Raw genomic sequence first — 14,924 nt, 5'->3', positions numbered from 1 at the left:
TTTTTGGTCTCTTTTTTTTTCAATATTAACCTCTCAAGGTCAAAAGTATTGTCTGCTGATAGCTACAAAATATCGTTTTCACGTTTTAAACAGTGTGTTTAATTTTTGTGGGGCATAATACAGTGAGCTTGAAAAGATGGGGAAAATATGATATTTTTTTAAATTTTTAAAAATCTTAAAAAATAGGAAAAAATAGAAACTAGAAAAGGAACATAAAAAATGAATAGATAATCCACAAATAAAAATTAGAAAATAGAAACAGTTTGACATTAAAAAAATGCCTAAAATGATAAAATGAGAGGCAAAAAATGAAAAAGCTCGTTTTTTTTAATGTCTTTTTTATTTTGGTATTTTTTTTTCAAAGAAACGACACTTTTTTTTTTTGCCTTTTTTGGTTGACTTGCTTTGCTCAATCTGAATGCATTTTTTCCAAAAAAAAAAAAAAAAAAAAAACTTGCTTTTTCTTACTACGTGTCTCTTTATTGTTTTGAAATCTAAAGGCAACATATCATTTTCGTTTCACACTTACGATATCATTGTTGCGACGCGCATTTGTAGCTAACAGGTTTAGGACTTGTCTAACTTATTTATACAAGAAACAACTGCAATAGGAGAATCCATAGAAATGTGAAGCCCCTAAATGAAATTTTATAATACTTATATATCTGCTTCACTCCCAGCCCGACCATTCTGCTCCAACTCCAAGCGCCCCTCCCTCTCTCACTTGCCCTGATGGAAGCGAGATTTTTCTTATGCTTCCTTTTGGCGCTTCTATTAGGTAAATCCGGCCCTCTCTCCGTCTCTAATTTTGCTTCATGGAAGCCTTAGATGTTCAGATGTGAGCGTAGGAGCAGTCGCTTTTATCTTAATTTTTCATAACATAATTGTGGATTGTATTTCAGGAAGCGGCACAGAAGGCCATGGCCATCGCCACCACCATCGCCGCCATCATTTAGTAAAGAGGCTCTTCGTGTTTGGCGACTCATATGCAGACACGGGCAACATATGGAGGGGGCTGGCCAATTGCTGGAAGTCTCCCTACGGCTCTACCTTCCCCGGCAAACCGGCCGGCAGGTTTTCCGACGGCAGAGTTATCACCGATTTCGTTGGTACCTCTCTCTCTCTGTCTCTCTCGTTAAGTATTCTCATTTACCGTGCTTGATTTCTCTGGTGCTCGGTAACAACCACCGTTTTCAGAAATGCGTTAAGCTATCGCTGCTTGTAAGCGCAGCATAAAGCTTCATGTAGAGGCCATGAATTGAGTCTCATGGTCAAAATATGTTGAAACGATCTTTATAAGGGCCCGTCTTCTTCTCAATACTCCTCTTGTTTAGGGCATTTTTCATCGGGAAATTGATCGGCCGACATAACAAACAACACACACACAGCAAGGAATCGCGGGGGCGGAGGGATGGGGGGCCGGCTGGGGCCTTGGCCACCTCACATTTTTAAAATTTTAAAAGTTTATTTTAATATATATATATATATATATATAAATTGAAATTTTTTATTTTGTTTCTTGTTAAAATTTTCAAACTATAATTTGGTTGTTGTAATAAAAAATTGCTGGCTTTCTCAAGAAAACGTTGTTAAATAGCTGCACCGGCAGGAACAGGGGCGGGAATGGGAGTAAGGGCAGGGTTAAAAAAATTTGGCAAGAGAGCAATAACTAATTATGTACTGTAATGTAAGATTTTTAAGAGGCACATGTATGTAAATGAGGAAAACTGCATTGTGTGGGCAATTTGCCACACCATGCCCTCTCCACATCTGCCTAGATTTAACCACAAAGCCAACTTTAATATCGAAATCCAATCCGTTCTTCTCACATTTGTTTGCTTTCAATGTCCAACTTTATTCCTCATAAAATTTAAATTTTTGTGCTTCGATTGAAAGTTTAAAAGGAAGGACACGATTGCTTCAAGATTAAATATTAGGCTGATGGACATAGAAAAGGCAAATGGGGATCCTAACACCTAAGTTGAAAAGCGTACTGTATCTCACCTACAGTTTAGAACCTCCCAATTAAAAGGAATTGGGGACGTCCGGGTCTTCTAACTTCCTGCTCACACAAAGAAAAGGGGGCATGATCAGGTAAGATTGATGTTCAGGTGAAGCAAATAGAGTGTGGTGGAGAACGGACCATGAAGGGGACCAGAAATTAAACACAAGCGGTGCCTTTAAATATGAATAAAATGATTCATCGAAAGAGAGTCATTCGTGTGAGACGGACGTGTGGGATCACTTTCAAATAAAAACCGTTGAATTTTATAGAATTATTACTGTTCCCCTGTTCAATGCATTCGAAGAATTTTTATTGGCAGCTGCAAGGTTCAGTCAAACATGACTTGGTGACGTTATTGCCTTCTTAGAAGAGTTGGTGCAACAATCGAGATGAAAGTTATTAGGCAGTGAGTTTTTTTTTTTTAAGTTATCAAAGTATCAACACTACTCTTTCTGCTGCAAAAGAAAAAAAGAAAAAGCTATTTAACATGAATATGTTGAACTAGTTCAAAATATTTGGCAAAGAGTCGGTTTCTCGATGGCTTGGGGCCGAACCTGATTATATGCACATTTACATGGCACAAGGTTTTTAATAGTGCCAAGTAAAGTGATAAAAGTGGGCGAAGATTACAGATATCTTGCCTTATAAGGCGGACAGCCGTGCACGTCACAGCCTCCTCTAAAATAGGCTTCCTTCATCATTTATAATCATAAAAAATGCCAGAAGATGCCACAAATGTTATTAAAAACGGCCTATCAGGAAGTAAACACTAATTAGAAAGATATTAATAATCGACCCTCAGAATCACCCTGCGTAAACCAAGTTAAAATTACACACTTATTCACTAACGAATCAAAAAGCAAAAAAGAATAAGAAAAAAAAATTAAACATACAAAGTCATCGAAAAACACGCCATGTGTCTCCATTCAATGCTGTTTGTTTGGTGTATTTAATGGAGAAAGGTAACCCAAACCTGCCGAGTGGCAAGAAATATGAACACCAGTAAATTTGCTCCACTGTGTGTAATGTATTTTTTTGTAACTACAGTTGCGTATATAATCAACGTTTCTAGATAAAATAGTTTTATATTTTGCAGCAGCGTGTGTCCGTAAAAGTAGAAATATGAGGTGCCATTTTGAAATTAAGCCATGCCGTTTCGTTTTCGATTTTAAAGTTTTAACGTGACCATTCTTTATCCTCAAAACCGTGCAACAATTTTAACATTTTGCATGCAGCCACCTACCTAGGGGTTCCATCTCCTGTTCCTTACAGATTGGAAAGTGTCGCTGGTCACCGAAGCCGATACGGCATAAATTTTGCCTATGGCGGGACGGGTGTGTTCGACACGGCTATCCCTCTGCCCAACATGACGACGCAGATCGACTTCTTGGAGCAGCTCATCAAGGACGGCACTTACGGGCCACGGCAACTGAGATCATCCATGGCCTTCGTCTCCATCGGCGGCAACGATTATTTATCCTACCTTTACTTTGGCAATGGCACCATAGCGGTACGACTTCTAAACCGACTCGGTTTTCTTTCAGTTTGGAGATCTAATATATTTGGATGTTTCATTCTCAAAAAACTTTGGAAAAGCAGCGCTTGAAGAGCTTCATACGTTCAGTGGTTAACCGGGCTGAAGCGGACCTAGAACGCCTGGTCAGGCTAGGAGTGGGACGGATAGGCGTGCTCGGTCTGGGCCCAGTGGGATGCGTCCCGTTTAATACTCAGAACATATCATACTCCTCCTGCGTTGATTTGTTCAACCAAAATGCTGTCTATCACAACGCTCTTCTGCAAAAAGCCGTCGATGCCATCAACGCTCATCCCAGCCATCGATCGCGTGTTGAGATGCTCAGCGTATTTGATGCATGGCAGTCACTGATTCACGGCCCTCAAAAACTGGGTGAGTTTCTTCATCTTGGCCAATGATGTACTCTACTCAATTCCATTAGTGGCGGGCAGGGGTGAACACGCTCATGTTCATTCAGCTCGAGCTCTACTTGACTAATGAAACCTCGAGCTCGAGAATAGCTTGACGGAAGCATCTCGAGCTCGACTCAACAGTTACGTGTTGAACTCGAGGTCAACTCGATTAAGGCTCGATAAACTCATTTGAATAGAATTGATATTTATTATTATGTGTTGAACTCGAGCTCGACTCGATTAAAGCTCAACAAACTTGTAAACTCGTTTAAATATATCGACTTGATTAAGGCTCGACAAACTCGACTAAGACTCGAGGTCGACTCGATAATTACGTGTTGAGCTCGAACTCAACTCGGTTATTTGAACGAGTCGACTCATGAACTCGATCTCAACTCGTTAAGCAAATGACTTGGCTTGAACTCGTTTCCGAGACGAGCTTTAACGAGTCGAGCTCGAGTAGCTCGACCCTTTGTTCACCCCTATTGAAGATAGATGGGGTTTCCTTACGTGGACCTACATCGTGTTTTATGGGCAGTTCGATAAAAGTCGTGACCAATTAAAAATTTGTTAATTGTAGTGCCCTATTTGAACAAAATTCTGGTTTCACTCATGAAATAAAAGCTTTCTTGTTCAACGAAGTCCAATCTTTGTCTCAGGTTTCAGCGATTGCCATGTTCAATCCCTCTATTGAAAACCATTTGAGAAAATGAACAAGGTTCTAAGGGATTCCATTTTCTCACATGTTCCAAACATGTCCTGGAATCACTTTCCATAGAGAGTGCGAAAAAATTAAGCTGATGTTGGTGGCTCATTTGCAGGACAAGAAAGTGAGAATCCACTCAGGCCGTGCTGCATGGGAATCACCCCGTTGAACGGCTGCGGTGACACCGACCAGAACGGAAAACCACTGTATAAAGTATGTGAAGATCCGGAAAAGGCCGTGTTCTGGGACAGTGTGCACCCAACTCAGGCTACCTGGTCCAGAGTTTTCCGATCTTTTCGCCCGACTCTTCAACAACTTGTCTCTTATAGGACTACTTAACCCAATACTTGAAGATGGGTAATAATCGGACACATCTACTGATAGATCTGTTCATGTCGCCTTATCTTTTAAGATGTTAAAAGTAGTTTTCACGATTTGAGTTTCAAACGTTTTTGCATTCAACAAGTTGTGCTATGGGTGCCGCTGGGTTGTTGCACTTTTAGATTTTATTTTGTCTTTTTCTCTTTTGGAGTGTGGAATTTGGGTCTGAATCTGATTCCTTATGTACTTAATAAACGAGAATAAGACCTGTTCTCACCCCCTCACTGTAACATCTGTTTGTTAAAAAGTTGAAGTTATTAGAGAGTTCTTGTCATAAACAGAGGTCTGCATCTTGTACTCAATTTAGAGCTCCTTCTATCGAAAATCCACTGTCGAGAAGTGTTTAAGGTATGCGAAGAAGGTCGCCTTAGTATGCCACTTAAGCCACGCCACAGGTGATTTGAGATGCTAGGATTTTAAATCTCTGGATTTTGAATCCACTGGTTTTAAATGAAAGCCCTAAATCTGTTGTTTGAAAGACGCATGTACATAATGATCGACCTAGGGGAGGGAACATGTGGGCATGTACGGGCAAGCCAATGAAGTATTCATATTTACATATTGGTTGACCTCAAATTTTTGTGTATATATATATATATATATATATATGTGTGTGTGTGTGTGCGCGCCCCTCATCCAAATATGTCCGGCTCCACCACTGGTTAGTCAAGTGATCATAATGGAAGAAGATCGGATAAGGGATCAAGAGGAGCATAAGGAACTCAACTTCATATTCATGCTAGTGGTGGAGTCACATATATGTTGGTGCAATATAAGTGTCTTTTAATCATTTGCTATGTATATACATTTTAATAACTCTAAATGTGAAAGCCTTTTGAATTAGGGAAATTCATCAGCGCAAAATTTTTGGCTCCGCCACTGAATCAAGCAGGCAGCTCTTGCCCTTAGTCTGCATTTTTAGTTAAACCTTGTGCTTCAAGCCAGACTAGTAGCCGTCATGCGCCATGTGTCGCTTTGTCACTGGTTTGTCAATAATAAAGTTATTGGGGATCATACAAAGATTCATAAAGCTTTGGGGCACAAATTCTTGAACAAGCAATCAACCAAGCAAGAGCAAACAAAACAAGAAAAGCAAATGCTAGTAAATTGTGGAAGGAGAGCAATGAATGAGGAACTATCAGCACCCCCACAATGAGTAGGCAGGTCCTACCTAGGGAAAAGGTGAATTGTCATCCTCCAATCGATGAAGAGCTTTTTCTTCACTTAAAAAAAGAAAAGATTAAAAGCAAAACAATAAATAAATGAATAAAATTCTGTCGGCGTTAACCAACAGCATCTCAAATATTGACAAAGTAACAAGAAGTTAATGGTTATACCACGAATGATGAGAAGATATGATATTTTTTAAATGCTTATTTGAAAATGACATATCAATGTTTACAACTCAATCTTGTTATTTTCTTGATATTACTACAATTTATTTATGCTTACGTTGAGGAATTGGTTCGTCCAAGACAAGTTAGACCATGGACAAAACCAGAGAACTCAAATTGCACTCCTGAAGATGCTTTTAACTTCTTCTGAACTATATATCACTATCTTATTTAATAGGAAACCTGTTTTGATACTCAAATTGTTTTAGTATAGAAAAACCTTAAGTTTTTTAAAAAATAAACTTCTGGCGTTACTAGGGATTTAGATTTTTGTATGGCTGAAAATTTGAAGGGTTTCGCATTTCTTCATGCAAAGTTAGTCTTTAAGATCATATACATTAGCAAAAAAAAAAAAAAAACTTCTGTGTCTTGCATATATAATATATATCTCTGCCTAATTTCTTTAGGATATACAAACTCATCTGCTACATTTTACTAAAAAAAATTCTTAATAAAATATAGGATAATCGGTTCAGCAACAATAGCTCTTTGTGCTGGTAATGACTTCAGATTTTCAAAATGTATACTATTCTGGTAGGGATTCCCCTCATGAACATATATAAAAAAAAAAGATAACCGAAAACCCTATAAAACCTGATGCTGCACCAATTCAGCGCAAAATATGATTAAGAAAAGTGAGACTATATGTACTCTAGCGTCTTGGCTTTTGAAGAGTATCATCCTGCAAAGAAACTTAACTGAGGAACACCACCAGCATTAAGAGATAAGCAGCAACTTAATTAAATATCTTCATGATAGAAGCATATGCAGATTAATTTAATGCTGTGAAAGACAAAAAGATATAGCCGTGTTACTAGTTAAATAGGGCCTGCTGGGATGCAAGAATAATGAAGTACGACAACTCATGACAATTACTTTGTGTCATCTGTCTATTCATGAAATGGATGAGATCATTATTCACGTGATGTCTTGTGAAAATGTAATTCCGGAAACCAAGTTTAAACCCTCAATCTAAATCTAGAAAGACTTCTTTTGTTTGAATACTCACAATAGTTCTATTGTGTTTTCACATTTCATGTGGTCCTTCCAGCGGTTCTAACAAATATATAAAAAAGTAAGTATCAAAAAGCAGTGAAAAATCATGATATTTTCCCCCAAAAAATACTATATGATCTATATTTTCCAAAACAAGTTAAGTTCAAATGGGTAGTGTATGTTTTATTTAGTATTCTACTCTATTTTTGGGTGCATATGAGTGCTTCTGATTCCACTTTTTACAGTCAATGGTACTATTGATTTCTGCACCAATTGAACCTTTAGGATGTGAAGTATCACGGGGAGCATCTCTAGCTAGCTAGCTATATCCTCAGGCAATATTCCCTCATTATTTACCAGAAATTCTAGTAATGACTTCACCCTTGTGGCAAATTAAGTTCAGAACTTTAAGACAAATTAACCGTGCTTTACTCCATTATTATTCAAGGAAATCAGATTCACATCAGGACGAACACCAATACAAAGTGGGGATTTGGTTTTGAATCGTGTAAGCGATTACAGTGCTCAAAAAACTTCATCAAGAAGGAAGCTTCGAGATCTCTGCTAAAAAGAAAGTATATAAAATTTGAGAAAACCAACTCTGTGGTCTAAAATATCAACTCTTAAAAAGTTAACAAAGCGTGAATTATTTGGTTGAGGACAACTCATGAGACCTTTTTCAGTATAAAGCCTGTAAAGCACTTTCTTGTATATATCTTATACTATTCTTCAGTTACATTGTCCCTTCGACACTGAGAAGCTCTTTCTATCTCTCTTTCTCTCTCTCTCTCTCTCTCTCCTACTTATGGGTGCAGGGCCGGTTCTAGGCTTACTTCTGGTGCTTCTCTTAGGTAAATTCTTCATTTTGTTAAGAGTTTTCTGATGTAAATCGTCACAAGTGAAGATTGGATTGATGGAGGAATTGTATGTCTCTGATGTCGGTTTTAAAATTCTGATGCTTAGGCACCAAATTGGAAGGTCACAGCCACGGCCATGGTCACCATCAACGCGACGACGGGCCAAGCCGGATGCTCTTTGTTTTTGGAGACTCTTATGTAGACACAGGAAACATTGGGAAATCAGTAGCGAACTCGTGGAAGGATCCTTACGGCATCACTTTTCCGGGGAAACCCACCGGCCGGTTTTCCGACGGCCGCGTCTTGACTGATTTTGTTGGTAACGTCTTTTCTGATCTCTTTATTTTGCTAGCTTTGCTGTGGTGCCTCGATCAACTTCATCTTTTCTTTCTGTTTGGCTTTGAATTGATCACAGAACTCCAAATTAAACCAGCTGCACTGTGTATTGTATAAAAGAAACACCCCCGTTTGTTTTCTGATTGGTGCATTTAGAAAAGTATTTGTTTCTAATCACCGTTCTTTGTTCTTGAGATGCCAATCCATTTAAATAAGGAGCTTCTTGTGCTAGGCAGCTGTTTATGAAGGGCATCTAAGTGGCAAAATAACAAGATTCTTGAAGAAAAGCATTTAGCTTTTGAAAGATTCGATCTAAGGCTTGTTCCTTTAATACTAAATGAATCTGTAGAATTGTTAAGCATGAACTTCACTACTCGCTTGAATTGTCGAAGCTCGAGTTACAGAAGCCTAATACTTCCTGCTTACAGGCACAGTTTGAGGACTATTCCTCAGTAACTACTTGTATCCATGGCTTCCATCTATCTATATATATATATATATATATATATATATATATATATATATATATATATATATATATATATATATGCCCTCAGAAAACTACTAAGATATAGTAGTTGAAAGTTTCTGTCATGCGTGTCAGAATTCAAAATTCGAATGACGCAAAGTAAGACCGAGTCGCCAACTAAACCACTAGTGCTTTATTGCCTTTGTGCTTTTCTTTTCCTCATATTAAAATGAACCGCTGCTTAGTGTTTTTAGTCGAATTCCGAAAGCATGCTGTTTCAGGCCTTCTTTTAGTAAGGAGTTATTCTTAAAGGACAAATTCTGTTGGTCTATTTTGATTTGGAGCAACTTAATTATGGTTCTCGGGTATCGTAACTTGTTCAGACTCTTAATATTTTGGATCTCATTTTGGGGATAAAAGGGTGGCCAACAGTCGGACCCTTGATAACCGGGTCCATACCCGCTTTAGATGAAGCTTCATTTTGGACACAGTTACCATTCAAACCCGGTTTCTGATGTGCTGATCCGCATGATCCTACCTAAACTTAGTGTTTGTTTTCGTGCATGCAGCTTCCTATTTGGGGATCAAATCTCCGATTCCTTACAGAGTGAGACAATTTGCTGGGAATCGGAAGCGGTTCGGTATGAACTTTGCGTTCGGAGGAACCGGCGTCTTCGACACACTTGTCTCTCTGCCAAACATGACCACACAGATTGATCTCTTCCAGCAACTGATTGATGAAGGCGAGTATCAGGAGTGGGAACTCGGATCGTCCATGGCTCTCGTATCGGTTGCAGGCAACGATTACAGTGCATACCTTGCTAGAAATGGCACCATGCAGGTATGCCTATGCAACCACAATCAAATATCAGTAGGACTCGGATTGCCCTGAGTTCAGACCAGTGTGATCTCCACAGTCAGTAGGATATCGGTTCGGTTTTTTGTTAGACTCGGTTCCGGGTATTAGAGTGAGCGTGCTTGGTCCTATTAGTACTGTTCATGTTAAAGGAAGAAGCCGCATATACTTGAAAAACCTCCTATGTATACTTATTTGAGCAATTTACTTTTTTATGAGACATATTTTATATTTTTTTTATCGAACGTAACCGAACCGAGCTCACTTAACTCGAGTTTGACTCGTTTAGGTTGTCAAGTTCATTTTTTAACTCGAACTCGACTTGTTTAATAAACGAGTCAAGTTTATTGAGCGAGGGAGTTCGAGTGGAGCTTGAGTTAACTCGACTCGTTTAACAGCCCAACCCTAATGACGCCTTTCTTATCAAGTTTCTAATTGTTTCTATTCTGGGTACTTTTGGGGTTTTATTGAAATTCAGGTGCAGGTCTTGAAATTTTTTTCGCACCCCAAGAAATTATTTAAAAAAAAGAAAAAGAAAAAAAGAAAACAAATCATGAGGCCCACCATAGTCCTCCCATATACAATAATTTAAAAGGGTAAAGAACACTGCAGTGTAGAAGTGTGTTGCTTTTCCCTTTTTCTTTCTGGGAAACATAATTATTAAAACGATAAAGTGAAACCACCGGATGCAAATCAAATAATAATGGATTTGGTTCGCTCCGGTCCAGATCTAGGGATGCATTAATTGGTTTGGTAAAATTTTCAAGCTTGAATCCGATAAACTGAATTTTTCTCTACGAACATAATTTAATGTGTTTTTTTTTTATATGATTTTAATAATTAGGGTTTGAAGGGGTTTGTGGAGTCGGTGGTGAACCGGACGGCAGCGAACATACAGAGGATAGTGCAAATGGGGGTCCGGAAAGTGGCGGTGGTAGCGCTGCAGCCGGTGGGCTGCCTGCCGACTAATACGCTGCGGACTTCCTACACGGCCTGCGATGACGCCTCGAATCGATACGTGGGCTTCCACAACGCGGCCCTGCGCGCGGCCGTCGATGCGATCAACGCTCGTCTCGGCCGTCCATCTCAAGTTGCGATCCTTGATCTCTACGGCGCCTTTTTGTCCGCATTACAAGGTCTGTGGAACGCGACCTTTCCCTTCTTCTGCCGAAGACGATTTTTTATAAAGCATAATATCGGCCGATAAATTGGCTTGACGGGAGCCGATTTTTTGAAAATGCTGCTGGTTTTGCCCAAATCTGACGCCCTGAATATGGATCGGGTTCGAAATCTTAAGGAAACGGTCGGGCCCAAAGTTTTCTTAAAAATCCGGCCAGTTGGCAGCTAAGAAACACCCGTAAGTGCGTCTTTCTGGCCAAGATGCGAATATTTTAACTTCAAATTCTGGAAATTTTCGTAAATTCGTAAAAAATTTCACATTATTTTCTCTAAATAGATAGAATATACGCATGGGTCGAGTTCTAATTTATACGGTCCAGATTGGAATCGGGTGCACTCTATCATATCAAATGTTTTATATATTGGGATTGCAGATACGCATGAACAAAGGTCTTACCATATCTGAATCTGATCTTTAAATTTACAGCCAAATCAGAATCTGACTTCCAAACCAAATCTAAACCGCATTGCGACATGTTAAGAACCAACTTTCATACATAAAGATATAAGATATTAATTTAAAATTTCATATGAATCCGCCCTATATTCATTTAAATCTGAACTCAAATCTGATGAAATCATGTTAATTCTTAAATTCAAATTCAATCCATGCAATTTCCTAATGCATGTGAAAGTTTTTTTCCATATTGCAGGTTCGAAATTTAAGGACCCACTGAAGCCATGCTGCAGGGGAGTGAGCTCGGCCAGCAATTGCGGCAGCATGGACCAACAAGGGAACAGGCTGTACCAGGTGTGTTCGAGTCCATGGTACACCTTCTTCTGGGACAGCGTGCACCCAACCCAGGCCGGCTGGTCCGTGGTCCTTCCCTCCCTCCGCCCAACTCTCCACCAACTCTTGGCCAGTTTGTGAGAGCCATTGGTGATCTTGTGTAACAAAACGTAGTGCACTCACTCCTTCGTTATTGTTCCCTCTGTACGCTCGTCAGCATGAAGATCGATCCGGCCTCTACTGCTTGCTTCTAATAGATCGGGCATGGACTCTTTGTGCCGCTTTTAATCTGAATTTAAGTATATATTCATGTCTAGATTACAACTTTACACGTCTGTTGTCGACCAGGGCAAATAACATACTTGAATAATTGTATTGCATAGAAAAATATCAAAAAACATATATTATATAAGTAATTTTATCAAAACAACATATATTATATAAGTAATTTAGTAATATAAGATTCTAATTGGGCTCGGGTGTGAGTCGAAACCGCATCCATGTTCGATGCGCACCCAACTCGATGCAGACTCTGGTACGGCAGTAAAATAGAAGAGTTCGGTGACTTAGGTAGCCGCACCTCAAATTAAAAAAGAATGTACATGTAATTTAAAAAGAAATACTTAACCCACAGACAAATTTTCAAAAACTATATTTTGGCTGCTGTTATAATTTTGAAGCTATAATTATTTTATATATATATATATATATATATATATATGTGTGTGTATAAATATATGTGTGTTTACTTTAGGTGACCAGCATATCAGTTGGATACATTTGTCATGACACTGATCCGCCCAGATGTCGTTGTAAGAGTATGCCGGATTTCACCAATTGTCAAGAATATATAATAGCTTATGAGACGCTCATACTATCACTTGCTGAACAACGTCTACGTCTGTAACTGCTGCACTTACGAGGATTGCCGTTTCCTTTATCATTTTCAAGATCAAGCTAAAAACGGGCTCATGTATCAGAGAGGAAGAAGGGAAATGATTCTCGAATGAATTAAAGAAATGCTTTTGAGGCTCAGAGAATTGAATGAAGGGCCAGTATGAACCAAAAATCTCATGTAAGGTTCGATGAGGTACTGAGTAGTGACAAGGTGCAAAGCGGTTCCCCCTGGTTGCAACTTAATGTCTAAGCTTAGTTCCCCCTGGTTGAAACATGTAATCGAATGTTGCCAACTGCGTAGAGAGAAGACTGTATTGCTTTGGGGCAACACTGACGTTACAAAATTGAAGAGAACATGAGGTACATACAACAGAATTCTTCCTCTTGGGACAGATGATAAAATGATGAAGCATATCTGGAATTATTGTTGCAATCTGATGTGTTGTTCAGCCTTTAGATCTTAATTATGTTAGAGAACAGAAGTCTAAATAATGAAGACTGTCAGACGGTTCATTCTTGTTATATTCTTTCTCTTTCTGTACATAGACATTATATTTCTCGACTCATTTTGAATAGAAGGAGGGGATTCTAAACTCCCAGCTCGGACCTGCATCGGATCGGACAACGTACAAAGCCGTTAGTTTCGCTCACATTTTCTACTATCATCACTGATCACCCCAAAACTAAAACCCGCTCTTCCTCATGCAAATTTGTGTAGATCAAATATGCATGACATTGTAGAAGATGCACTGTAGTAGAAATAAAAACTCTTTAATTATTTAGGCGTTGTTTTGCCTACTTTTCCAGGAATCAGATTTACTGAGAATTGTACCCGGAAACATAATCGACCTGGTCCTTTGTCTTAGAAACATGGCAGTTGATCTGGCGGCAGTAAAACCTATGATATGCATAAATAGTTAGGATCACATGAATTACAATTGGCCCAAACTAGCAACTTATTTTCAGTGTCACCGGCTCGCAGAGGCGATTTCAGTAAGAATTGTATATATTGACTATTTTATATATTATCAATAATAAAAGTACCTGCCCTCTGTATTCTCAGCTGTTCAAACTAAGAGAGATTGTGTTCATTTGTCTTATATTGGCGGGCACCTAGTTAAAGGACCAACCAGATTCCATGCATGTTATGCATCTTGGATATGGGACCTTTAGCATGGGAGACTCATTACCAAGAAGAAAGCTGAAGCTTTCATCCTACACCTTATCTTAATCGGCTAGAAGGCCTACTTTTGGTGTCTTAAGGTGATACTTCTGTTATGTTTTAACTTACACACCTGTAACTCCCTCACCCTCGCGCCCTTTTTTTTCTAGCATAGGATCAGTGGCGCCGGCCCCTAACATTTGATGTATATACTGTCCACATAACAGTCGTACCCCAAGCCGTTGCGCCATTCCCCATGAGGATTTTTTAAATTATGTTAAGGAGATGATTTGGATTAATGGGCAGCATTGAAGAGGTTAATCATATGACAAAGTTTAATCTATATATCACGCATTGGGCCCCAAAAAGAATTGCACTTTTTTTTTGTGCATCACTGCTACCAGTTACTAAAAAGTTTTTGCCCATTTCCCAGGAAGGACAAATTAAAGCCCACGAAATTTGAAAATGGTTGGAGATTATTTCTATCTGAATGTTATGCCATTCCTCAAGACTTGAAGACTAAGAAAAAATTGCACCATTCCCAAGTGCAACGTAAATTAATTGAACTGATAACACAATTTACTGCGACAAATTCTTACACAAAAGTAGCAAAGATGCAACTGATGTTAGCGTGATTAATGACGACTAGAAGAACTTTTGTTTTGTAAAAAGTTAAAAACATATATCGACTGAGTTCTGGGCTCTTATGTCAGAACACAAAGGCACGTCGAAGCCTAAAATAAGTAAGTGCACATTATAAAAATTGTTTGACATTTTCATATGTTCATTGCATTCAGCGTGCTTTTGACACTAAGAAAGTTAGCACATGCATTGTTCATGTTGCACTACATTATTGAATTTGGAAGCACCCAACCTACTACATTATTGAATTTGGAAGAAGCACATCAATTTTTTGGAATAAAAGTTGTGGACAAAACATTTTTCTTGGAATTTTTTTTTTTCTTAAGGCATGGATCATCAGATTTCAAATAAGACTGCATTAATTAATGAAATTTAGGAATAGCATACT

General features: G+C 38.7%; 2 protein-coding genes across 2 annotated transcripts; both read left to right on the top strand.

Annotated features, from left to right (window-relative positions):
- The first annotated feature begins 645 nt into the window (after positions 1-645).
- On the top strand, positions 646-5,296 carry LOC116264930 (GDSL esterase/lipase At5g03610-like). Its single transcript, XM_031645394.2, has 5 exons — positions 646-778; positions 903-1,109; positions 3,241-3,515; positions 3,605-3,911; positions 4,753-5,296. Exons 1-5 carry the CDS (start codon positions 733-735, stop codon positions 4,974-4,976), a joined length of 1,059 nt encoding a protein of 352 aa, XP_031501254.1. The 5' UTR covers positions 646-732; the 3' UTR covers positions 4,977-5,296.
- A 2,815-nt stretch (positions 5,297-8,111) lies between these two features.
- Positions 8,112-12,164, top strand: LOC116263722 (GDSL esterase/lipase At5g03610-like). Its single transcript, XM_031643465.2, has 5 exons — positions 8,112-8,259; positions 8,372-8,584; positions 9,640-9,911; positions 10,771-11,062; positions 11,759-12,164. Exons 1-5 carry the CDS (start codon positions 8,214-8,216, stop codon positions 11,974-11,976), a joined length of 1,041 nt encoding a protein of 346 aa, XP_031499325.1. The 5' UTR covers positions 8,112-8,213; the 3' UTR covers positions 11,977-12,164.
- Positions 12,165-14,924: the final 2,760 nt, after the last annotated feature.

Source organism: Nymphaea colorata, chromosome 11, assembly GCF_008831285.2.
Source record: "Nymphaea colorata isolate Beijing-Zhang1983 chromosome 11, ASM883128v2, whole genome shotgun sequence".
NCBI lineage: Eukaryota > Viridiplantae > Streptophyta > Magnoliopsida > Nymphaeales > Nymphaeaceae > Nymphaea > Nymphaea colorata.
This window is presented reverse-complemented; position numbering and strand designations above follow the sequence as displayed.

Coding starts and splice junctions, on each gene's coding strand:
- LOC116264930 (XM_031645394.2), top strand. CDS start 733: ATGGAAGCGAGATTTTTCTTATGCTTCCTTTTGGCGCTTCTATTAG. Junction 779..902: donor CCTTTTGGCGCTTCTATTAG/GTAAATCCGGCC, acceptor ATTGTATTTCAG/GAAGCGGCACAGAAGGCCAT. Junction 1,110..3,240: donor AGTTATCACCGATTTCGTTG/GTACCTCTCTCT, acceptor TTTTGCATGCAG/CCACCTACCTAGGGGTTCCA.
- LOC116263722 (XM_031643465.2), top strand. CDS start 8,214: ATGGGTGCAGGGCCGGTTCTAGGCTTACTTCTGGTGCTTCTCTTAG. Junction 9,912..10,770: donor CTAGAAATGGCACCATGCAG/GTATGCCTATGC, acceptor TTTAATAATTAG/GGTTTGAAGGGGTTTGTGGA. Junction 11,063..11,758: donor CTTTTTGTCCGCATTACAAG/GTCTGTGGAACG, acceptor TCCATATTGCAG/GTTCGAAATTTAAGGACCCA.